General features: G+C 40.0%; 1 protein-coding gene across 4 annotated transcripts; it reads right to left on the reverse strand.

Moving 5' to 3' along the window:
• Nucleotides 1-63: 63 nt before the first annotated feature.
• On the reverse strand, nucleotides 64-25,570 carry LOC137976167 (transmembrane channel-like protein 7). Of its 4 annotated transcripts, none has more exons than XM_068823461.1 (19): nucleotides 25,389-25,547; nucleotides 23,298-23,349; nucleotides 21,211-21,493; nucleotides 19,598-19,661; nucleotides 18,392-18,473; nucleotides 17,080-17,447; nucleotides 13,556-13,707; nucleotides 11,988-12,138; nucleotides 10,546-10,707; nucleotides 8,850-9,031; nucleotides 8,222-8,300; nucleotides 8,021-8,118; nucleotides 6,290-6,394; nucleotides 5,368-5,443; nucleotides 4,808-4,938; nucleotides 2,747-2,779; nucleotides 2,273-2,395; nucleotides 1,619-1,697; nucleotides 65-978 (listed from the first exon to the last, which is right to left on the reverse strand). In XM_068823461.1, exons 3-19 carry the CDS (start codon nucleotides 21,396-21,398, stop codon nucleotides 910-912), a joined length of 2,142 nt encoding a protein of 713 aa, XP_068679562.1. In that variant the 5' UTR covers nucleotides 21,399-21,493; nucleotides 23,298-23,349; nucleotides 25,389-25,547; the 3' UTR covers nucleotides 65-909. The 4 variants fall into 4 exon arrangements, 3 of the variants coding, with proteins under 3 accessions (XP_068679561.1, XP_068679562.1, XP_068679563.1); XR_011117710.1 differs by lacking the exon at nucleotides 23,298-23,349 and having other exon boundaries at nucleotides 66-325; nucleotides 694-978; nucleotides 25,389-25,570; XM_068823460.1 differs by lacking the exons at nucleotides 23,298-23,349; nucleotides 25,389-25,547 and adding an exon at nucleotides 22,572-22,724 and having other exon boundaries at nucleotides 64-978.
• Between the last annotated feature and the right edge of the window lie 299 nt (nucleotides 25,571-25,869).

Below are 25,869 nucleotides of genomic sequence, written 5' to 3' on the forward strand. Positions count from 1 at the left end.
AGGAAACTGTAATTTACTTTCCTCTAGAAATGCCCTTTAAAAATAGTAAATGCTGGAAACAAAAGATCAAAAGAAATACTCTTTAAGAACATAAGGGAAATCCACATTTATTTTTGTTAAATAATCCCGGAAATAATTATGCTGTTTATTACAAAACGACAAATATTCCCAGATTGAAGTAATTGTTGCAACAAATTAAAGTAAACAAATTACATCAACCATTTGAAAACATTACCCAAATAATTCGGCATTGCCGGAATGATGACCCTTCTTTCAAAAGCGACTTTTTAACAGAGCAAAAAGGTTAGAACAATTCAAGCACTTCCTTAAAGGGGCTAGGTCACGCAATTTTAGGCAATTTCAGCATTGATCAAATATGAAATAACAAAATAACGGCTCAAAACTATGGAAGAACTCAAACAAAACACAGGAAAGCTAAGAAGGGACAAGGATGGACAAAACTGGGGAGGATTGCAGTGGATTGCATTTGGGTAAATTTGAAAAACGTCGGCCCACCTTTTTTCAAATTTATATCAGTTTATATCAAAATGTCATTTAAACAGCTGGAAAATCATTCTCAATTGTTATGTGGGCGTGATTTTGCAAATGAAAGACTCTTGCTCTGCCAATTTGATGTTTAGAGCTCATAACTAACAATTTTAAACAAAATTACCTAAAACAGCGTGACCTAGCCCCTTTAATGTTTGAAATAATTCGAGTTTTTCTGTACAGTTCCTTATATTAAAGCTATGATTACGAAATTATTCTCTATCGAAATATTTCAAAGAGACTTACAAAAATTGTCAGTTTTCTCCTGCGAATATTCGCTCAGAGTGTAAATTTGCGTACTAACTTTGCCCACTAGTAGTTGGGATTCAACATCCTCAAAGGGGACAAGCAAGTTCCGCTCTATCTTTGGTCTTCAATTATCTGCTGACCGCTGAAAACCTGAAGCAAGTACTTTTTATCTCTTGATTCCTTTAACGACAAGAAATAAAATAAAAAAGTCAAAATTGAAACGAGTGGGAAAGCAAAGGTAAAGTGACTAACAGCTGAAGCAACTTTGAGGGTTGTTCACACCATAGCCTCGTACGCAGACATTCTTGTGACTCGTCACGCAATCTTTCCTCCTCAACGAAGAGGAGGAAGAAGATTGCGTGACGAGCCAACAGAATGTCTGCGAAGGAGGCTATTCACACCACGGAGTAGCCCAGACGCAGAGCTGAAGATAATCAAGTCTCAACAAAAGTGACGCAGATGTAAAATTCATGTGAAGAAAGGACGAAAGCAACATAGAGGGTTTCGCGCTCTTGAAAAAGGGTAGGCATATGGAGTGCTTTACACTGAAAGTAGCGTAGACGTCATTTTGATCGAGGAGATGTTAGGATCAGTATCCAAGAGCGAATTATTCCGGCTGAAAACCTCTATTACAGGACTGAGGTCATTCGGTCTTAATAGTAGCGACCTTAGGATTGGAGTACGAAAACGACTACGAGTATGGGTCGCTAAAGTAACCGAGGCGACATCGATGCGCAACAAGTTCTCTCATGCACAACTGTATCCTTTTTGTCCCGAACAATTTGACAAGATCATTGAGACAAAACAAACGTTCACATACCATACTGAGTTCTTGTCGAAGGCCACGAATCATCTTTCGATAAACTTTTGCAATGGCATAGAAAAAGTACAATCCAAGGCTGTAAGAGTAAAAAAGGCTGTGAATTAGCCAATGACTGGGATGCGTATTCGTCGATCGAATTTACCTTAGAGCGGTTTTCAATTGAGTGTCAAAAGTAATTAGTGAATTACTTTGGTTTTGCATTACTTCACTCAGTGATTGGTTCAAAGTTCTCGAGCCAATTTTTCAACCAATCACAAGTGAAACCAAAACCAATCGCGGCCCGCGGGTGCACATTTTCCCGGGCTTTGTGTCGGCTACGTGTGATAAATTCGAGTTTTGATTGGTTTACTGGACTGTTTCCGTCCTTTTTGATTGGCCAAAGTAATTACATTGGTTTTGGTTTTACGACACTCATTTGAAAACCGCTCTAATCAACATCTATTTCTTTCAGGATTAATTTTGGTATGCTCATAAAACACAAAAGTTTCAAAAGAAAAATGATATATAACTAACCACAAAAGGTTAAAGAGTTCCTGTAGGAAGCAGTAATTATCTTTACTGAATCACAGAACAACTATTTTAAGGAAAATATGCTTCTACTGTATATTTAATTACTAAATTACTGAACGCGATCGTGGGGTAGATTCTTACCAAACGACAAGTCCAAGGACAACGAGAAATACTGGGGAATGGATGACATCAAAAGCATTTTGTAACACAGAAGGAAGAAATGAAACTGCCCATGGAATGATGTCGTAGACGTTGGTTAAGCCTCTGAAAAAAGGAAGGATTCCAATCAATCTAGGCATAAGTATGGTAAGAGATTAAAATAGCTACCATTGTTCAGACAGCAAGCAGGTTGACAATGAAACATAGTTTGATACCCCTTTGGTTTGGAGGAATTACCAATGTAGCTTAAAATATTGCACAAGACCAAACGTTTCGAAATTCGTTTCTAGTGTCTTTATCAAGCAGCGATTCAAAGCTATCGCAGGAGTCTTTAGTACATACATTGGGGGAATTCTGCTACTTAGCTTTTGTTAAAACATTTAACCGTTTTTTGCAAGTTAAAGAATGTTTTCAGTAACGTTATTATATTTTTCATTTCTAGGATCTTGAACGTACCTAAATGGTCCATATAGTCGAGATGGACGAATTCTAATAAGAGATAAAAAACGTACATAAACAACAGCGTCCATTTGGCGCGCCAAATATGCTCAGATATTTGTCCGCGGGACGTCATCTGTTCCGACAAATGAATTGTGTACTTTTAAGACAGATAACGCCCAAGGACAAATTTCTGAGCATATTTTCAAAGTAAAATTGAGGATATTGTGTTTATTATCCTTCAATTTTTTTTTTCACAAGACTGGGGCTTACAAATTAAACCAAACGTTTACGATCAGCTTACCATCACTGAAACGTTTACAGCGCATGAAAATCGATTTTTTTTGGTGTTTTCTGGTACCGCCGCTTTATAGACCAGTAGGTTTATTTCTTCTTCCGTGAGTCACAAAAGAGAACCGTTTCCCCGTCGTGACATTAGTTTAAATAGAAAAAGTCTTGGGTAATTGGGGAATATCATCGGATATTCCCCAGTTTCAGTTAGGGAATATTCGGTCACGTGACGCGATGACACCAATCGCGTGCGGGCGAAAATATTTGATGGATTATAAACGCAAATATCATGAACAGACTGAAACTTGCGCGATATAACGGCTTCCTCAATTTCCTTGCTACTACAGTTAATGCAAAAAAAGAACACAGGCTTTTCGCATTTAGGAAAATTAGTACCAAATCAACTTCAAAAAACCCCGATCCACTGTCTTCACGACTTGGTGTTTTCCGGCCCCAATGCATTTAATGTGACGATCAAGTAGAGAGACTGTACAAGTAGAGTTTGGAACAGTAGTCAGTAAAGGAGTGCGAACATTGACTTGAGCTACTCGCTTACTTTGTATATAAAAATAGTTTCCGTAAAGAGGGCATTTCTCCAACAAACTTGCCCATGAGTCGAATGGTTGCAAGACTATCTTGATTGCTGCAGCGACTAGGGCATTTCTCCAAAAAGAACGTTAACATTTTTCGATAGAATGATCTGATCTGATCTGACCTGCTAATCGCCCTTTCTCGCAGTCGGAGACTGAATTACTAAGGGCGCAGCTTAACGAGGTCGGGCCGAGGGAGCTGTGCTGCCGGCTAGGCGCTCAGCCCCTGAACACGACCCATGTATGACCTCGGAGCACAGCACCACAGCCTGATGGAATAGGCCGGGAGTCGAAAACCGGAGTACCCAGAGAAAAACCCTCGGAGTCAGATTGAGATCGACTGAAACTCAGCCCACATACGACCTCGAGGCCAGAGTTGAAACTGGGTCACAGAGGTGAAAGGCACGGTTGATGACCACTAAACCACCCTGATTCCCTCCTCGAATATCGTCAATGAAAAAAACTAAGATGGAAATTGCTTTTAAGAAGAGGTGCAGAACATCGTGCCATCTTCATGTTTAAAGTGGTACTATAATAAAAAAATCAGATTTTCTTTTTTCCTTTGGATTTCAAAACTACGTTAACTAAACAATAAGTGACCCAAGTTTTAAGCCTTAATTTCAAAAAGACAGTTGTTTATTTTAACTGGAATTTTCCTATTCAGTGGTCCGCCATTACTAACTTTAAAATCTTCAGAGAGCGGGATCGAGGAGAAAATGACGTCAAAGACTCACTAGTTCAAGAATGTGACGCGTTTGTACGTGACTGAATTAGTATATAGCACGGAAGTTTCGGGCTTTCAGATTTTTAATTAAAACTCGTGCTTTGCATACATATTAAACTGCGTTTACACGCTGAAATTTTAAGCTATTGAATGAATGACGTCACTTTTCCCTAGATCCAACCCTCTGAGGTCCAGTCGGTCACTTTTGAACGCGAGTAATGGCGGACTGTGAATCCAGAACTTACACTCAAAGTAAACAGCCTTTGGACAAAACTGAGAGCTCAAAACTTTGCCAGGCAAATGTTAAACAAACACTTTCAAAATCTGACTATAACAAGGAATTGATTTTTTGATCATAGTACCACTTTAAGTGTTTGAATAAGCTGTATACCCATCCTTTTAATATTATTCTTAACAGAGAACACCATGAGTATAATACCGGGTCTTACGGATAATGTATCAAACAATGCTCACTGAGTTATCCCATACACCACTGCGGTCAGACAAAGTAGGAATGTTCCAAGCAACAGGATCATGAAGAAATAGTTCGAGCGTCCGGCAAGATACACTTTCTCTTGGCTTCTGCAATTGTATAGAACAGTGGCCTGAAAAATGAAAAGAGGAAACAGTAAAAAATCCCCTTTACCTAGTTTTGTTTCTGGAGCCTTTCAAGCAATGTCCGAAAAAAAATTACTTAAGTTACCTTATGACTCAATCTCCCGCTACGTGCGAGTATAAGTTTTTCGAGTTCTTTGCGAGTTCTTCACGGGAACAAATGGGCTCAACAAATTGACCTGCTCCTAACTGTGTGGCTTTACAACTCACTTGGTAGAGCATTGCACCGGGATCAAAGAGGTTATTGGTGCGAGGATCATTTCCCCCTCTTTAGTCGATAACCCACACTTCAAGCTAACATAACTCAATGTTGTAACAACAGAACTGAAGATGTCGCCGTAGGTATCTGAAGAAAGGTCTGTTCTGCTCAGTTGAAAGCACAGTTCACGTTACGAATTCACAAGAGCGTTGACTTTTACCTTCATAGCGTAGAATATGATGGGCAATTTTATGATCGCCATAAGCGGTATAAACGGACTGTACCATGTCCCAATCCTAAAAAATGAAAGAGGGAAGAGGAATACAGATCATTGTGTCGCAAGAATATAAACTGGAACCACGTAAAAGCCGATGATAGTTTATTTTAAAAATAGAGGGAGTGGTGAAATAAAAAAAGGTAGAAAATCACTTTGGAACTCTAAGACACCTCGACAATCAATAATTAATTAAGGCGTCTCATAATTCTTTGGGTTTTGTTTCTAACTGAATCAAAGTGACAGAGACAATTAAAATCACAAAAAATAAGTATTTACCGACCCATCACTAAACACAAAATCTTATTATTATACTGAATTAATAGTTTTTCACCCGATGGAAATTTTTTGTACATGGAAAACGCCCAAATTTTCATTTTTCTCCCCTGAATTAAGCGCCTCTCGGAACGGTTTCATTCCTGAGGGACTGCTACACCTTTGTCACATTAAAAGCTTGGAATAGTCGCGAAGTGATCGCAATAACGTGAATTTATATTTTTACATGAGGTTCTCGTTGCAGTTCCCGTCGTCGTTGCTAAAGCTCCCTATTAACGTGAAATAGCCAAATTTGAGGCTTTATCAAGGACTTCAGCACTTGAAGATAAATTTTCATTTGCTCCCCTAAATTAAGCGCCGTTCTGACCAGTATCATTCTTGAGAAACTACCACACCCTTGTCATATTAAAAAGGTTGAAATAATCACGAAGCGATTAAAATATCGCGAATTTATATTTTGAGATGACGTTCCCGTTGCCGTCGCCGTTGTCGTTGCTTAAGCTCCATAAAATCTTCGCGCTGAATCTAACAAGTGGATTAAAAATGAACACCAATGCGTGCTTTCAAACAGAAAAATAAAAATTCAAATCACCATATTAAGGACTGCGCATAGACAAGCGCAAGGACGTTATCTGGGATACTGAAAGGAGGTCGACCAATCAGTTTCTTCCCTATGGTCACGTGATCAGCAAAATACCTTTAAAGAATGAACAAAAGACAAGGAAACGTAAGTAAAAACAAGCCGAAACAGGAAGTGGAGCTTTCGCATTCTGCAGCAGTGACAGAGATTAAGGCAAAAAGTTAATTGTATGGAAGTGAACATGCACTTTAACTCCAAGACCCACAACGAAAGTGTCGGAGTCGCTTCACGCTCGGTTTTTGTTCGAATTCATTGAATCTCGACAAATAACCCACTAAGGAGGGATTACGATTTTGGAGTGTAATGTGAAGTGCTAAGTATCTACCCCACATGAACATGTGAGCGTTAGCCCCACTGATGGAAATGGGCCCACACAAGGACAGAGAAAAACTCCACTAAGCTGGTCACGGGCACCATATGAATCGATCGACAGAATTGATTATGAGAATTTAATAAGTAGTGCCCATTAACCTAATGAATCTATCTGAGCGTTGGCCTTAGACACGGAAATGGGCCACTGAAGGAAAGACAAAATACTCTGACCAACGACCTCCGGATAGGATCACCGTTCCTCTTCCGACTATTGATGGCTTTGGATCTGACGTCACGGCGGCCATGTTGGTGAACAGAACAATGCAGTAAAATAGGGTAAAGACTTGTTTCCATATCTCAAAGTGCCCTTGGACGTGAGGTGCCTGGGAATGAAATTAAATCACTGGAATCGGTCAGTGTTGAAAAAGCCCAAACCCCTTAGAAATGCTAACCTTCGACCTAATTAGGCCTAAAACAATATTTAGGCTTAACTGTTAGCATTTCTAAAGAGTTCGGGCTTTTTCAACACTGACCGATTCCAGGGATTTAATTTATTTCCCAGGCACCTCACGTCCAAGGGCGCTTTGAGATATGGAAACAAGTCTTTACCCCGAATGTCTTTTGGGAATTTGACTCTATTATTCTGCAAAACTTGTATTTTCTATTTTTTTGTACACGAACATAGCCGTCTCATCACGTGGATACAAAACAAGAATAGGGAATTTAAGCAAAGGCGTCGGCTACGGCAACGACAACGTCAAAAAGCAAGAATATGATTGGTTGAAAAAGGAAAAATAATCATGCTGCACGTGCATTTGTCTGCCGTACTCCACGAAACAACGTGAAATCACCAAATTTTAGGTTTTGAGACAACGTGAGCATATAACGAAGAACCATTCAAAATCTATTTTTACTTTAGAACCGTTCGTATCCCACCAGTTAAAGGATAGTTCGCCCGTATTTTACAACCTGAACAAGACGGAATAATTGCAAAATACTTTCGATAGCGCCAAGTTATATTTTGCAGTGACGTTTTCGTTGCCGTGGCCGTCGTCTTTGCTTAAATTCCCGTATATGTCACAGACGGGGCCAGACGGGAGCAAGGCGTTTCTCGATTCCTACCCTGGTAAGAGTTTTTCTCTCTCCTCAAGTGAACCAGTTTCCACGTCTAGGGTTAAAGCTCAGATAGATTCCATGAGCTGATAAGCACTGCTGCTTACACTCGGGGGACGATCAACAAACAACGATACGGAGACGGTGACAGGGCGAGAAAAGTGATTGGACATTCTAAAGCAAGTTATGAACACTCACAGCAAAGTGTCAGGGCTTTAACTGTTTAATTTTATGATCGATAAACAATCCAGTCCTCACCTCCGAGGAGTTTGTACAAATATGATAACAATTAGTGTTACGAAGAACTCTGTCCATATCAACTTGTACATTTCTGCACCAATTACATTCTCCCAACACTAAGAAAGAATACAAAATCCATAAAGTGAGATGGACAAACTCTAGGCGACTTATATGGCAGATAAATGAAGAAAATGACTAGAAAGATTGTTTTTATCTTACCAACATACACGCCTTATTTATTTTGTTGTACAACGATACCAGCAAAACAGCAACGGAAGCCAACTTCAAAAGCACCGTTCTAAAAATTGCCAGAAAACAATCTCGTGACTACTCCAACAACTCACTGACAACTAAAAGCTGACACGACAACAAATGTGTTTGAAATACGAAACAGAACCCAAAGCCACTCGATATTTGCTCTAATGTGTTTCTTGTCCTGTATTCCCTTCAAGAGAATACATGCAACCAGAAGATCACGACCTTGAAGCGTTTAACTCTGCTTCAGAGCTGGGCTTTTTTGAGTTTAAAAATTTCCTTATTTGGATGTAGCTCGTGCATTTCCCGCGCGTGCAGCTTCGATCCATATTTGGGCATAAAATTGGTGATGTAAAATCCCCAGCTTTATTCCAAGGAAAAGAGTTGCAAGTTACATGCTTTCAGGTTAATATGTGCTTCTGATACGACCAATTGGCTAATTCGACTCCCTTCGGGTCTGTTACAATTCGTCAAGATAATCACTTCAATTGGTCTTTATGCCCAATTGTAGACTACCTTATAAGTAATACTTGATGCCTAAGACACAAGAATTGTAAGATGAGGTAAAAAGTCATGGTTCAGCAAAAGTCACCTTACTAAGGCCACGTTGACTTGTGTTCTTGGGTTCCAGTCCTCCAGACGTGAAAGAAGGTAAAATAAACTTGGGACAACAGCTCCTAAGACCGTAAGAGTGATGGGCGAAGCATAGCTTTTGAGAAAATGCATAAAATCTTTTTTTGCTGTCGAATTGACGTTGATTTCGCCTTGAGATGTCTGCAAAAGAGGAATTAAAATATTAAAATCGGTCTCATTTGTTAGACTCTTTCCCAAATTTGAGTAAAATATCCGTGCGACATGGAAGCAATACACGCTCTTCTTACACGGTAACCAGCGGTAACCATGTTACCACACTCGGTCCCAAATCTCTCACATCAAGCCTCGGTTACAAAATTTATTGTTTCTGGGCGCAATGTAGATGAAGCTCACAGGCTCGACTGTAAACTACACGGAAAAGACCAAATTTAAGTTTCCTCTTTAGAACATGACTTTTTACTTCCCTTCTTAGGGATTGAGTTCCTCTGTAAGAAGCATCAGCAACTTAAGGTGATCCCCTAGAAATAAAACTTGCCATAGATTTCCGATAAAACTGCGCATACTGTTTCAACATGTCAAGAAGATGATAAAAATGTAATAAAAAAGGGGTTTCCATGGTACGAACATTGGCGGGTCTAATTTGCAGGTCGTAGGTCGCAGGTCGCGGGTTGCAAGTCGTTGCTTCACTAATACAGAAAGTATCCTAAATGTTCTTAAAAGCTAACCTTAGGCCTAATTAGGCCTAAACAAAAGTTTTTAGGCTTAAGGTTAGCTTTTATGAATGTTTAGGATACTTTCTGTATTGGTGAAACAATGACCTGCAACCCGCGACCTGCGACCTGCGACCTGCAAATTAGACTCGCCGTACGAACAATAACGAATACGGCCATTAACGCAACTTTGACAATAACCGCTCATCCTAATGTTGGACAAAAATAGGTTGATTTCATAAATTTAATCCCTGATACAACGCAGAGCCTAGTGTCATTCTACAGTTATCCCACGTACGTAACTGAAAAATGTATCTAAATGCCTTTTCCAGTACTCAACACTCCAAAATACCTTTTAACTTGAGTGTGGGCTGTTTGACTCGTAATATAGGGAAAGCCATAACTTTCTTATGTAATCTTTATTCTTTTGGTCTCGAAGTTTTGTCTTGTGGTGTGGTTTCATCATTATGTGGCGAGGTTTTGTCATTATAATTATGTGATGAGGTTTGACGATTAGTTGTTGTGTTTCCATGACGATGCGACGGGGTTTGATGTTACGTGTTGTGTTTTCATCATGATGTGTTGAGGTCTTCTTCTGACGTGCGGTGTTTACCGCGGAATCACCAGGGAATCACCAGGGAATCACCTTACACTAACTTTCATCGACACCTTTTCTTGCAGAGTTTTGGACTGAATTGCGAAGTGCGCAACTCGGCGAGATAGGGCCGAAAGCATACATAACAGGCCTCTGAAAGTCTCCTTATGATCTGTGTGTGATCTGGGAGCACAGCACCACAGCTAGATGTACGTAATTATCTGGGGGTCGACATTGAAGAGAGGGAGAAAATCCGGAATAGCAAGAGAAAACCCTTGATTCAGGTTGAGATCAGCTGAAACTCTTCACGCATGCCGCGATCGCAAAAATGAGAGCTAAATATGTTCGATTCCTTGCTTCGTACACGATCTGCCAGTTTTTGTTCCTACCTTTATCGACAATTGAGAAGCGCTGAAAATTAAGTACGCCGACAGGCATGACAAGGCGATCACGATTAGATTCACAAGGATCCTTGTACCGTAGAGCTTGTACATGGCCCTTCGAGTTCGTTGGGCTTCATTGGCAAGCCTAAAGTCCTCTTCGAGATTGGCCTGAAACGACAGTGATCAAAGTCTCAAGTAAACGATAGTCCAGTTCTAAGGTAAAAACTGATCTGCTTTGTGGGAGCTGTGATTCTGAGAGGTAAATTTCTTTCCGAAATCCTCCATCTAGATTACATACAAGTACCGCTCTCAACGGTGACCCTTAAACATGCGCGTGGGTTTCTGTAAAAGTTCTGACCAAGTGCCCTGGGCCCGGTTGTTCGAAAGCCGATTAGCTCAATCCAAGATTAGCGTAAACTTTAATTTGTTTCAAGTTTTCAACTTTTTGGTGAAAGTTTCTTTTGCTTATTTTTGATTTTCAAGATTGACTTCTTCCAATGTAAACTTCTTCGGAATATCAGCGTTGAGCAGCATTTGGCAATAGAGAAATAAACTCCTTGGTTAATTTGTAATCTGGGATTAGTGTTAATCGGCTTTTGAACTACCGGGCCCAGGGCTCTATTATTGAATCTCCAAGTTTCTCTTCAAATTCTGCGCAATGAAGAGCGGAGTAGAGAGGAAGCTCGACCCCGTCTAACAATTAACACTGCATTTTCAGTACCTCAAGATCTGAAGGAATCATTTTTATACTCGAACCTAGTTCAAAAGAACTATGGAGTATAACCAGGGTATGACGATAAATGGACAGGAATTAGTGGCTATTTCAAGCCCTTGGCCTTCTTAATATATGCCCATTTTTCAATAAAACTGACGTCAGAAAACACTAACCGAAACCAAGAGTGAATTTGATAAGAGTGTTGTTATGGCATGGGTGGGCTCTCTAGCACAGTCACAAACGAGTCTATTTTTAGAAGACCCGTTCCCGCGAAAATCTGTCATCATGTCCCTGAAAAAACATGGCAGAAGCAGTCACGCGTGACATGGCTTCTTCTGATTGGTTAAAATTGGCGGCCATTTGTTTGTTTCGCGCGCAAAGTGTATCTTAAAATAAATCAATTTGTCACTGGGCTGGGGAAAGGCCGCGAAGTGATAGATCAAAACTCTTATCTAATTCACTCTTGCCGAAACTCCAAAAAATCCTTGCAACTTGCCACTTTTCCTACGCAATTTAAAGGGGGTATGTCACGCAAAATGATGTAATTTGATGACACCCAAAATACCCAAAAAGTAGAATGAGACATTGCAATAACCACTTCCTTGGAAGAGATATTTTTAAATTACTCAATGTGGCCTTCTGGATGCGGTCATGGCATCATCTCGAACACAAGGCAATGTTTGTATCAACGATACGTGCCATTGTTCTATCGCTGATCTCAAACCAGACGTACCTCAATTTCTTTAACAATTCTCTTAACCTGTAGTTGCGCCGCGGATTCATCCTCAATGCACATGTCCCAGCCTCCGAAAACTTTATTGGAGTATGTCTGGTAGTATCTACTGCCTTCTTTCACATAGTTTTCCTCAAATATTTCCGATGCACTGAAACATATAAAACTTGCTTTTAATAATTGTGAATAGACTGATGCTCATCAATAACTGTACCTTCGTAAATATCAACATTCATAGCGGATTGCCCCGCCCCATGTGAAGAAATCTGGATTCCGGAATATCTTTGTATGTAAAATCTGGAATCCTGGGCTTCAGAGTCTGGAATTCAATCCTAAAAGCTGATGGGATCTCTCCAAAATCAGGAATCTGATCGCGCCAGGAATCTGAAGTCCACCGAGAAGGAATCTAGAATCAAGGATAGGTAATACCCAGAACCTGTCTGGGATTACCTTACATGGGGCGATACAGAGCGGGATTTAAAACTAGCAGCTTAAAATTGAAAGCGATTTTAGCTATAGAGATATTTCAAAGACAGTCCCTAAAGAAATTCGAAACTATTAATGCAAAAAGTGATTGAAATCCGCAACTGACAGATAGCAACTACTTGGCCACGAGGCGTGGCAGACCGAATTGAATTTGAGACCACCCAAGCAGCAGTTGGTAAAAACGGGATCAGTTGAAATAGGCCATTTCCGAGTTGCTGTTTGTCTCGGTTTCGAACTGAGTCTTTGTGCTCAGCCACTGAAAGGGAAATAAGTTTGATTTGCATAAGAATACGCAACTCATTTCCATTTGAATGGTTGTGCACCAGGACTCTGAGAAATGCAGCAACTCGGAAATGGGCCATTGCATGGGGAACCACGTTTGAAGTCTTCATCAATCGAACACGCCGCTTTACGGTCGTGAATTCCTTGTGGGCCGGTACTGATAAATGAAAAGAAAATTAATGGCGTCACGAAAACTAACTCTAAAGATGTAACTATTTAGCCATTTATAACAAGGAATACAAAAAGGAATTGAACTCGAGACCACGGAGCGCAAAGCCACTTGGGGGAAAGGTGTGCATCCTATGAGAGCCACGAGAGCCAAGCCAAGTTTTCCAGGCTTGTTTCTAACTGTGCCGCAAATTTTATCGGTCCTGCATTTTTCATTCTTTCTCCGAAAAACATTTTTTCAGAATATCATGGTTGTTATTTAACAAACTGAAAGGTTTTTGAGACTTTGAGAAGCGGGCCCAGGGTGGGATTTGAACCAGTGGAATCCATATACAAGTCTGACTACCGGCCATTTCGTTCCATAATAATTTTTTCGTTTCTGATCACGGTTGTGAAAGATGGTGCATGGCAAACAGTTTTGAACTTAACAGAATATTATTAAGTACACCATCTAGTAGAAGGAAACCCGTAAACTTGCAAAGCGTGCCAAAGTTGTACTCGGGATTAGAGATCAAAGAAGATAAATCCAGGCAATCGTGAGAGTCGGATTTGAGCCATGAACATACGCGCTTAGACCCAGCGCCTTAACTACTAGCCCATACCGCCTCCAGGTTTTGTTGTCGTATACGCACCTCCACAAGATTAAAAGTAGAATCACGAGAAAACAAAGAAAGCCTACGGTGAAGTAGGCCAAGGGCATGTTGTAGTACGTTCTTCTCCCGCCGATAACAAGTACTTTGTCGGAGTACGATCCATAGAACATTAGCGTCGTGTTGATCCAACCCTGGAGGAAATTAAAGGCAAAGATATTAAACACAATCATCTGCATCTACATGTTCCAGTACTCGGCAAAGTACCTTTGACTTACGGGCGTTACTACTAACGTGACCTCAGACATCACTGCCAAGCCGGCCACATTTGCCGCAGAGAAAACTGGCGGATCCCTACGCCGGGATCTAAGTGCCTTAATCTCTAGCCTGACCGATTACGCTGGGCTAGTTTTTAAACTACCCTCTTTAAAAAGCCATACTGAGTCAGTCCCTCACTCACCCACTCGTTTGACAAAAGATAGCGAGGAGTCTTTTCAGAGCAATTGTTTCGTGGAATGCCGAAGGCATCCATTAAAACCGGGCTGGGATCTTTTTTTTGTTGGTAGTCACAAATGTGCATACCCCACGGATATTGAATTAATCTCCGATCGGGTGGACTGATTTATTTTCCCTACGGTATTTCCAAACTTCCCTGCCCCGAGGAGAACTCCTATACTTCCCTGCTAGCGCGTTAGACCACTCGGCCACCGTGACACACTTCCGTTACCTTGGTGAAAGCAAACATTTACAATAGAATCTTTCCGCCCGCCATGATTGTTTCAGTATTAAACTATTCGATAAAGTGGATAGATGCTTTTTCTTTGAGAAAGGCAAGCTTTAAAGGTAAGGAGAATTTTCTACGTTATTTCTAGATCTTGCTTCGTACTTGTGTGTTCCACTGTGAACATTATTATTTTGCATAGAACGAATACTTCATTAGAAGCATTTTGCATAGAACGAATACGTACTCCAATATTTCTTGGGAACCAGTTTGTTCGCCGTTTTGACGTAGAAAGAAAATAAGAAAATAGCTTTGAACGGCCAAACAAGATAAAAAATGAAATCAAGTTTAAAAAAAAACGAATTAGCTATCGCCGTCTCGAGGACTTCGCAGCCGTCCCCCATCCAAGTACTAACCTCATTCGGAGGAGCTTAACTTCAGCTGACACTTGGACTAGCATCAACAATGGTGATCTTTATGTTAAATTCGCACATAGATCTTGTCGAACTTTATAACACTTGAAAGAACAAAAAACGCACTAACAAAAACCAGGTGTTATGCCGTCATTTTGTCACAGATGTATCCTTTGTTTCGTGAGTTGTCAGTAAACACGCAAGGTATAACTTGATCACAGGCGGCCGCTAAAATCGATGTCACTTCCGATTTTGCGATTTTACTTGTATGACCAAAAGTACGATAGAAAAATTGAACTCTGATGGAACGTAACAAAAATCTCCCGAAATGTTTTTCGCTGATGGCAAATTGTTTTATTCTCGATCGACACTTCCTAAAAGTTCCTTCTGCTCTCCTTAAAAACTACGTATTAATATTTATTTACTTTTTCGTCAATATTTGTTTTGCATAAAGCAGGCTAGCAAAATCTGTACCTTGCTTTGTTCGCATTTTTGAGCGTTAAAATAGAATTTTTGGGCGTATGTTCCTGACAGCAAAAGTCGCATATTTTAACGTCCCCCATCCAAATACTAACCCCGCTGGAAAGGGAAAAAAAAACTTTAGTAACATTGGTCTTGGAAAGGTGTCAGGAGCTCAGAGTACACGCTTAAGCTTGTGGTGAAAAAGAACTTGTAAATGATCAACATATCGGCTTTGAAGCCAAATGTTTCTCGATTTCCTGTTATTTTCTTCAATCGTTCTGGGCTTAGTATTTTACTGAACCACATGTCTTCTTAGAGGGTATATAGCAAAGATGTCTACCATGGCACCGTAATGACTTACGATACCAAACAATGTCGTGTACTATTAGAGCTACATATTGTGCAAGGACTTGAATCTCCTGGAAAAAATAAAACGCCGCTCAGTTGACAGTTATGGAAAATGCGTTCTTACTTTAAAACATATCCCGTATCTCCTCAATTCTACCCCCCATCCCCCACCTCCAGACTAAAAATCCCGTATCCCCACAGTTTTTTTACCTAATTATCCCGTATCCTGATCGCTTCTCGGGCTTTTGGCTAAGATTAGTTTCTTGGCCAAGGGCTACGGTCAAGTACTATTGTACAACGTACGGTACTTTTTCAGTGCCGTAAGGGGCAGGCACAGAACAGTTTCGGCTGTTTGTCTGTTCTCTCGAAAACGATGACAAGGGTTTTTTAGGTTTTTTGTTCAGCTCGAGTGTAGAATCAGGACGAACTGTTGTAGTTTCTGATAACTATTTACTACTTGTAGCTTTTGTTGAATTTTGAATCGATGATAGAGAGAGTTTTGGCGATCTCAATCCGGACTGGACTACTGGATTTAAGGATTTTTCTTAACGAGATTTCAAGTTATTGTGGAACGTTTGGTACCAAGTTACTGAAATCAAGATTATGGAATTGTAAAATTAGAACTTTGGACTGGACTATACAGCACGCAATTACGGAATTTTTGAGCATTGAGAGAAATAGAGCACGGATGTTGTCTTCTTGTCTTCGCCACGGCAAATTTGTACAGTTTGCAAGGAACTAAACCAGGATTACAGAACCAGACGTCGATTACAGGGCCCGGTTGTTCGAAAGCCAATTACCTTAATCCAGGATTAGCGTAAACTTTTGTTTCATGTTTTCAACTTTTTGGTCACAGTTTCCTTTGCTTATTTTTGTTTTTCAAGATTGACTTCTTCTAATGTAAAGTTTTTCTGAATATCAGCCTTGAACAGCATTTGGGAGTAGAGGATAAAACTCGTTTTAAAACCCAGTTTCTGAACAACTGGCCCAGGATGATAAGTTGTTGAACTGTGATTTGTAATAAGTTTTTCGGATGATTTAAGGCTGATCCTGTAATTTTTGGATGAAAGGAGTTAACGAAGCAAGTAAAACTGTAGGATTTGAATTAAGTCTCCTTCCAAAAAATAAATAAACAAAAGATCCCGTATCCTGATAACCTGCTAATAGGGCTTCGTTGTTTGCATTTGCAAATTTAGTAACATTAGTAATGAGTTTTTACAACAAAAAACTTTAAGTTATATTACAGATGTATCTTTCTAGTAATCTTTCGCCATTTTCCGAAGTCTACCTGTACTTGAAGTTCACTGTAACTGGACAATTTGTGTTAACTGTTTGCGCATTCCACGGATACGCCCTTGTAGGCGTCTTGTTTTAGGTTTGCATTACAGCGGGAGGTAATTGGAATGAAAGTCTTGCGCTTCGTTATTGGTCAATTAATTAGAAGTAAGTGCAACTGAACCATGCAATTGTGATTTGATTGCGTTTTGATTAGCCCATTTAGTTTTCGGTATTTGCTGTGATTGGTTAAAAGTAATTGCTTTGTGTTAGCTTTTACTGTACTCAGTTGAATGTTGAAAACAATTAACTCAGCTGTAAGGCTCACGTTACTTTCATGTACTTACAACACCCGATATAAAGTCCATCACCAGTTGTGTAATAGGTTTCTCTGTGTACTGATCCTCGTCTGGCTTTTCCAAATCGCATTTCTTTATGACTTTCCAAGGTACCGTCTCATTAGACTCGATCTCTCTCCGTTGTCTTGTTTTAGCGCTTTCAAAGTTACTCAACTCAAACTGAGACGGTCTGGTTGCGTTTATGATTTCCCTTTTGGCTGATGCATTTTGTCGCGACTCTAGTGGAAGCTCTTCGCCTGTGCTCAATGATTGAGGAATGATGACGAAACAAAGGATTAGGATGAAGATGTAGACGTTCAGTAGGAGAAGCCACTTGAGGAATGTGAAATAGGAAAGAACACCATTCCCGAACGATCCTGTGAGGAAATCGCAAAAATACTGCTGGAGAAGAGCTTTAAGCCAAGACGAGAGGAAAGGAGATCGTATTTAGAAGACATTATAGTTCAAAGCAAAGATTGCCTACTGAGAGTAAAGGCGCTCGCAAACGAGAAAACATTGTTGCAGAAGCAAATAATGTTTCCCCGCTTTCGGCCCCTGGAAACATTCGTTGCGGAAGCAAAGTTTGCTTTTCGGGACGCAAGAATGTTGCTGAATTTGTTCCGAAACATTTTGCTTGCTCAGCAAATGCTTTACTCGTTTGCGCACCGAGGTAACATTTCGGGAAACAAGGTTTCGGCGACAATGTTTCCTCGTTTACGGGCGCCTTAAGGGATCAGTGGTAATATTCCCTTTCATCAAATTAACATTGAGTTATTTTCAGGTCTTTTCACCTCCATAACATACATGAAGAAATTCACCATTCCGATTGGCTATTTTTAGATCTTTTCACCTCCATAACATACATGAAGAAATTCACCATTCCGATTGGCTATTTTCAGGCGCAGAAAAGAGGTATGAAATGAGGTAGCAAAAGCATTCTGACTGATCAATGATCAAAGAAACTCCAGGATAGCTAAGAGAATAAAAGTTCTGGATAACGAAATAATTGCGTGATTGCGGGACACGCACTCGGCCTTGCTGCTCGCTAAATTTTTCTGGTCTTTGAAATAAATTTCTCGCGCTCATTTATTCAAGACTGTAATCCAAATCACTGGAACTTAAACCCTCCTTCCCTCTAAAGTATTATTGAGAGCGATTATGAGGTACGTACGTAATGGAATCAACCGAACAAAGTTTAAATCAACGAGTCCTCCAATGTCTCCACTAATGTCCACAAATGTAAATAATTGGATGCACGCCCAATTTTGAAATATAACACGAAGTTAAAGTCTCGTCACTTTGAAAGGTCAACGTTACCCACCTTCAATTTCCTTGAAGTGCTGTCTCCATAACTCGTACGAGTTTAGGAATTCCTTTACTTCACTGTAGCGGTTTTTACACTCCTGAAATCGAAAGTGCTATTAATAGGGACTTTAAGATCTACGACGACGACGACGGTCAACGAAAAAATCACCTCAAAATATAACTTGGCTCTATCATAAGTCTTTCGGGAAGACTTAGTCTTCTTATCCCGTCCTACAATATGGGCGAAGTATCCTAAAAATTAATTGGTACGAGCGGTTTCAGAGTGAAAACAGAGAATGAAAGATTCTCTGTTGCATGCTTATGTTGCCGTCAAAACCTCAAATTTGGTGATTCACGTCGTCGTTATGCAGAGGACAGCAAAGCTACTTGCTAAAATCCGTGCTGCACGTGCAGCACGATTATTTATGCCCTTTTAACCAATGATATTATTGTTTTGTGGCGTAGCCGTCGTCGTACCCGTCGTTGTTTCTTAAACTCCCTATTATTATACACGCGGCAACACTCAGTCTCAGTTATCAACTCCTATACTGTCTGACCCAATACAGAAACTCATTGCGTCAAGTGTTCGGTGAAAAGTTGTCAAGTATCCATTTACCATCTTATATCGAACGCGCGCTCATGGAATAATTGCGAGACTGAGTTGGCCAATCAGCATGTTAGAAATGCAATATCCGAGAATTAAAGTTTTATAGAATTATAATAGTTTTTAGTTATATATAATAGTTTTTAGTTATAATAGTTTTCAGCGGTGAATATAAGAATTTAGTGTCATATTCACCGCGCTACCCGGTGGATATAACATTTTGGAGGCTCGGCTGCTAAGCTAATCAAGCACTTTTCGTGCCCTTTTATCGTGTTTTAGCACGTTGTTTTGCACTTTCTTGATATTCCCCGCTGAAAATTACACTAAAACAATTATTTGCCTCAGGCTCAGTAAATATTCAGAATATTGGGGAATATTTAGTTCGACTACGTCTCGGTAAATATTCACCAATATTCACTTCGCCTTCGGCGAATAATTGTTAAATATGATAGGTTTACACAATAAGCGATCAAAACAAAAGAATTTTCTTGCATAAAAATACAGTTCAATTTCAGAATAGTTCAAAGGGAAAAAAAGGCTCCGATGACGAAAAATTAAAATGCTCCATAAGCAAAACAATTTAAGTTTAAACCAGTGGTGTGTATATAAAGGTCTCACCATTGCGATAGATAACTTCAAAGCTGTGAATGAAGAGAGAGCACGAGGAGGTTGTGTTGAACTCCTGAAATTAAAATTCACACCCGTTGGGGAGATAAACCGTATAAATAGCTTCTGTCAGTATTCAAATATACCAACTGCTTTAACAGTCAGAACCCTTTTTTTCGCGTGCAAGCGATAAGGCTCCGCGGCCCGTTTAATTATCGATAGTTCCTAAGACTTTTCGGACACGAAGAGTCATTCACGCGTCTGCCATTCTCTTTTTTTCCGAAAATGAGCCCTGGGGCTGATATATTTTAAATACCCTATTGGAGGGGCCAATATTCGGGAGGGGTTTATATACGGAGGGAAATTTGCCTTACAACATTTAAAATATTATGTGTCACCGTGCCGTTTTTGCTTTGTTTCATTTTGTATTTGAGGGCAATTTCCACGTATACCCTCCCTCCGGGGGACTTATATTCGGAGGGGCGGTTTAACAAAGGGTTTTTTACGTTGCGAGTTTGGGGGGCTTATACACGGAGGGGCTTATTTTCAGAAATTTACCGCAGGCTGATCTTTTAACATGTTTTCAGGATAAAAAAACGAAAAATGATTGTGGAGTTTGATGACTTAAGACCCAGAAAGCAGTTCTGTGATGCGTTCACAACCAACTTCGCAAGCAAGATATTGAAATCCTGCCTTCCTTGAATTAACGTTACCAAAGGACAATAAAAATGGAATCATGGCACCCCGAAAAGTTTCGGGACTCTCGAGAAACGGGGCCTCGGTTGGCTCTAAGAATTGGACCCTTTCCGCGTTATGGAGACATCCCCATTGACAGGTAACATCAGCTGGCGTTAGCCGGAGTTAAATATGAAGATTTCACTCTCAAGAGGGAGCTGGGTTAAGAATCGACGCCCTCTTCTGCGAAGTAAACGTCTCTTCAAAATATAACTTTGCGTAATCACAAGAATTTCGCGATTATTCTGCAAGTTTTTGCTGATTTCAATTCGTTTCCCTTTTGCCCATAACAAAAGGAGGTGTAATTAGATGTAAATCATTACTATTGCAAAAATTTTGGCTTTAATTACCGGTAACTGTTCACTTATTTCCCAAACCTTCAACTTGACAAACTCGTATTTCTGTTTTGCAGCAGATTAAAACCGTCAAGGGGCTCGAAGTGGGTGGGGTGCGGGTGGTATTTTTTACTGAGACAATTTCCGCCGTTAAAAACCCATATAGGGAACAAAGGTGGCGTTTTTATAGTTTTTCCTCCTTGTCTTCGTTTGTTAAGTGTCCATGTTTTCATAGAGGGACTCAAGAGAGGATGAAGTAAGAGGACTGATCTTCATGCCCCATAATAGTTTTTTTTTTAATCTCTTTTTAGTTTCGCAAAGCTATTTTAAGTTTTCGTTCCCAATGCATGCCGCGAATATTTCAAATTTAATTTCGTCATTACAACTGGCCAATCAGGTGCGTCTCTAAAAATAGCTGTGAAGCTAAAATTGGATTAAAATATATATATATATATATATATATATATAATGTATAATTGGAAGAGGCTCATGCAAGGGGGGGTCCGTTCTTTTACCTCGTCCTCTCTTTCTCTCTTTGAAAAGATTGAATTGTACCTGCTGTTTCTTAGCTTCTCTATTCTTGTGGACAACGATTGCGTTTGGCTGTTCCTTCTTCGCGGCCTTTGAAATTCCGTTGTGTTTTCAGCTTCTTCCAAACGGTCACTTTCATCGTCATCCTCTTCCTCCTCTATATTCAACGCTTGATAAACTTGTCCCCCCGTTCGATCCAATTTCGCTCTCATTTTTTCAAGAGCTCTTTCCTTCAAACTCGCCGACAACTGACGATTCAGGAGACCTTTTAAAGTGTTTGTTTTTTCTTGCTTGCCACTTTGGTCGTCTTAAACAGACATTATTGAGATATTAGGGAAACGTAAACAGTGTTAGGCAACATTTCTAAGCAACAGAGTCGCTGGTGGAAGCATGCCGATCCATTGCTTTAACCTCATTAGTCTAGTTTTAAAAAGTTGAGTAAGGTGTTTTAATTTGATATAACACAAAACAAATGTAAATGTCTTACAAACCGATTTTTTTTTTCAGTTCAATTTATATCATGAAAGAGTAAAAGTTAGCGAGCGATGTAAATTATATGCAAGCAACCGAGCAACTTTTCATCGTAAACACAAACTCGTGAAAAGTGCTTAGGCGCTCTAAACCTACTCCGTCATCGCTCGATGTTTTCCAGGGTATCCTGAAGATCGATCATTCCGGATTATACTCTGGAATACCACTGAACCCTACTTGCTGTTTAGTTCAAGTACACTGTTGACACGTCTTCCTTTTGAGCCTTAAAAGCCAGCAAATCGTCTTGAAAGAGGTATTTGAGTTTGTCAAGTGGCCGTCCCTGTGGCTGTATATACAAATAGTCCTAACTCACTTCAAGAGGAACTTTGTGTATGAACTGAAATATGAGTTAGACTGGATCAAGGAAATCGCTTGGCTTTAGCTTAATTAAATGAGGCATTAACAGTCAGTGAGTTTCCAAACCTGTTTTCTTTACAAGAGTTTGTAACAGGATCAACATACGAACCTAGTTGTAACGATTACACCGTACCGGAATATATTTTGTGAATTTTCACAGTTTATTTTACAGGAAATTAATCAAATACACAGGACATTTTGCTCCGGTCTAGTAGATGATAACCTTTTCACTTGGAAAATTTACATGGCATGAAGGAACAGCTGGGTAAGCATGACCCTTTCTGAAAAGCTGTAAGCCAGAAAATATTCTACTTTGTGTTTTATGACCCCTTTTATTGAGTACTTTGAGCTTCGCCCAAAAATATCATTTACCACTCGGTGCCTTATTTATTGCTGATCGAAATAGATTTAAGGTAGCGGATAACTTTACGGTGGGAACCGGTAGCGCGAAATGTAATTATAAAACGATACAAATGGCTATATCTTAATTCACCTACCATCATCTGCAGCGGGTTCCATTTCTTCGTCGATGATACTTAATATTCCGTTATTTTCATTTTTAGCTTCAATCTGCGTTGTCACATCATTAAAAACAACTCAAGGCGGATCTCGAGTACCAACAATTATAAACCAGTTTCCTCCCTTTACAAACTTTGACATTGGAATATGCACATATCGATCCATGATTAAACAACATTTGCATACAATTTCCTGTCGCAAATTGGGATGAAAAATTATCCCCTTGCGAATTCGCTGGCTAAAGTCGAAAAAATTAGGAGTTGGACCCTTAATGACTATTTGTCAGAAAGGCTAAATTATCCGCCGAATAAAGGTAAAAAAATAAGAATGGGAAGTACAGTTTTTCAAAACTTTCTGCGTGTAGAAAAGCGTGCCGAACAGTCTTCTAACTCGAATTGTTCGGCGCGGAAGAGCTCAAGTCCTTATCAAAGCAAATCGTTTATTATAAGGAAAACAAAAAGATAACCGAAAAAAATTGGTGCTGTTTCACAGATCAGTTTCCCCATGGGGAAATAGTTGTGTCACTGGCCAGGGAAAGCAATTTTTTGGGTAGAGTTTCGTATACCGTGCGGACTAAAATGGCGGAGGACAAAAGAACAATTGTTATTCCCGTTAGGCTTTTTTTTTATGTTTGCTTTGTTCTTTTGTTTTATGGACATTGATTATTTCGGATCCAGCATATGAAAGACCAGTCAATTTCTTACCTTGCGTGTAATTGATTTTCCATAATAAAATTGCGCATCGGGAATCGGTCCGCTGTCAATGAGAACAAAGGCCAATTGCTAATAACGATTCCCGATGAAAGCCTTGTAACATATCATTGTAATGACTCAAAATCGGTCTAACCAATCATGTGAATATGTCATCGGTTGTTCCCCGTGGGAATAAATCAAATTCCCAGACCAAAACCAATCAAACGGACCCTCTGGGCAGAGAGCATACTCATCCTGTGACCGCAATTATCCTTTACGGTATTGGCTGTTTTTATACTAGAGACGCATAATTCGTCCGTGCGACGAACTTGGGCAAACATTTTTTTTTTAACTGTTAAATTCGTACCTCACTATACGTAGCTATTACAACGGCTCTCGGGATTGGTTCAGAAAACAATGGACACAAAGAACGATACAAAAGAAACAATGGATCCTAAAGATAAAAACAATAGAGCTGCGTCCTAAGGGATCCAATGAAATTAGAGGTTGTAAAGAGTTGCGTCCTATCTCGGGAGGTGGGGGAAAGAGATCGGTGTGTCACAGTTAATTGACACCTGCCAAACAAAATATCCCCTGGCCAGTATCACGTGACCATATCACGGGCTCAAATTTAAAGCCCTTCGGGGTTAGATGTATTTTTTAAGTTGACAGCTGACCAGGTTCTGGTTTTCGATTGGATAGCAGGCTCAAGCCAGGGTTAGGGTTTATAGCTCCGCCTTTAGGCTTGGCTAAATCTATATATCAGGGGGCCGTCTGTGCACACTCTTTTCACCAACATTTTGAAGAGAAAAGTGTGAGTCTAAGAAAAAGCGCTATATTGTAACAGTTCTCTCCTCCTGACTACGTGACCCTAGCCTGTTCCAGGCTCTCAGATAGTGGAGGCGAGGGAACGAGACCCATCGAAGAAAATCGAGCGGGGTCTGGGGGGAGGGGCGCCCGTGACCCGTGACCAATTTTGACAATTCACCTTGAGGCTTTTGCATCACTGAGTTGTACACTTGTTGAGCTTACTTGTGGTTAACCATACGTCACAGGTCCCATCTAATTGTTACAACCTAACAATTAGGTTGTCTACTTCCAAACATATCCGACAGATCATTTAATTACAGTTGACACCGCCTGGGGAAACTGACACATTTGAGAATAAAAGGGACATAAAATAAATCGAAATTTATTGTGATGCTCTTTAAGGATTGGAAAATTTTTGTCATGGCTCAATTTTTCTTTCCAGTCAGTTATTTAGAAAAGGCCCTTCTCAGCGTATTTTATGAATCAATGGATCAACCAGTTTGTTTGACGTTGGGCCAGGTGAAAGCAGCATATGTTTAAAATTCGAGTTTGTTGCCTGGATATCGAGAGCATTTCCAAAAATGTTGTAAAAAACATAACATGCAAAATGCAATCTGCCTATAGGAGATATAGCAAATCATGCCGAAGACCTATCGCTTACTGTAGCAATCTACACTTCAACAAGGCTCCTGCGGCTGGATTTTGTTTACAAAATTCCAGGAGTATTAAAGGAGTTTTCAAGGACTAGAAATTGCGTTCACATTTGTCACAGTACTAAGAAGATTTCTACGCCATACATCGTGTCTCAGTGTTTTCTTTGCTGAAAGTGCACCCCAATAGTCAAATTTGGTCTCAATTTTTGCAATGTTTCGTTAACTTAACATGAAGAAATCGACCCATCCTTGAAGTTCAACGATGGGTCAGAAGAGCCCTGGGAAATTGAAACTGCAAGTGACATTTCCGTGCAACATTGAAGCCCAGTGTTCCATTGAACCGTTGAACTGAGTTGAAGTCCAATTATCCAAATAAGACAGGTTACGGCACACGGTTGGATGATCGGGAAAGTTGAATCTAGTTCTACTTTCCCGAACATTACGACGCTTCCGACTAAGACAATTTTCAATGGAAACGTGTGTCTGAGATGATCTGTGTCCTATCGGCGACACACTATTGTTCGCCTTGAAACACGTCCAATCAGACTTGAAGTAAGTGCGCGCCTTTTTCTCCTCGCTTCGCAGAGGAATAGTGGTACGCTTGTCTGCGGTCGCTTCAGATTTAAATGAAAACATTTACCTGCGGTGTTTACGATCGTCTGCGATAAGACCAACGCAGACAGCTTCCAATCGTCGCAGACCGTTGCAGATCATATGGAAACCAGGCTTTACATAGGTGATTATTTGAAAAATAGGCCATTAATTTCTTCGCCTGTCATCTCGACAAAACGGCTTTCGGCCATTTTGAAAAACCGCTAAGGTGATGATAACGTAATAATCACCTCATCGACAACCAATCAGCGCAGAGAATTTTCAATAATCACCTATGTAATTATACTAAATTTGAATGTAGTGTAGAAAGTTACGACTCAAAGAAGGTTACGAAAGAAAGTTACGATTTAAAGGTCTTTGAAACTGTAACTTTCGAAATGTTGACAGGCATATGAAAAGTGGAATGGGCCCGAAAAGTCCTTTGTGAAACTGCCAACCACTTGTTTTGGAAAGCCGATCTTTTAACACGTTTTAAAGGTAACAAAAAGAAAAATCACTGTGAAGTTTGA

Source organism: Montipora foliosa, chromosome 11 (assembly GCF_036669935.1).
Source record: "Montipora foliosa isolate CH-2021 chromosome 11, ASM3666993v2, whole genome shotgun sequence".
NCBI lineage: Eukaryota > Metazoa > Cnidaria > Anthozoa > Scleractinia > Acroporidae > Montipora > Montipora foliosa.

Coding starts and splice junctions, on each gene's coding strand:
- LOC137976167 (XM_068823460.1), bottom strand. CDS start 22,593: ATGGAACCCGCTGCAGATGATG. Junction 6,395..8,020: donor TTTGTACAAACTCCTCGGAG/GTGAGGACTGGA, acceptor CATTCTTTAAAG/GTATTTTGCTGATCACGTGA. Junction 1,698..2,272: donor GTCCTTGGACTTGTCGTTTG/GTAAGAATCTAC, acceptor TTACTCTTACAG/CCTTGGATTGTACTTTTTCT.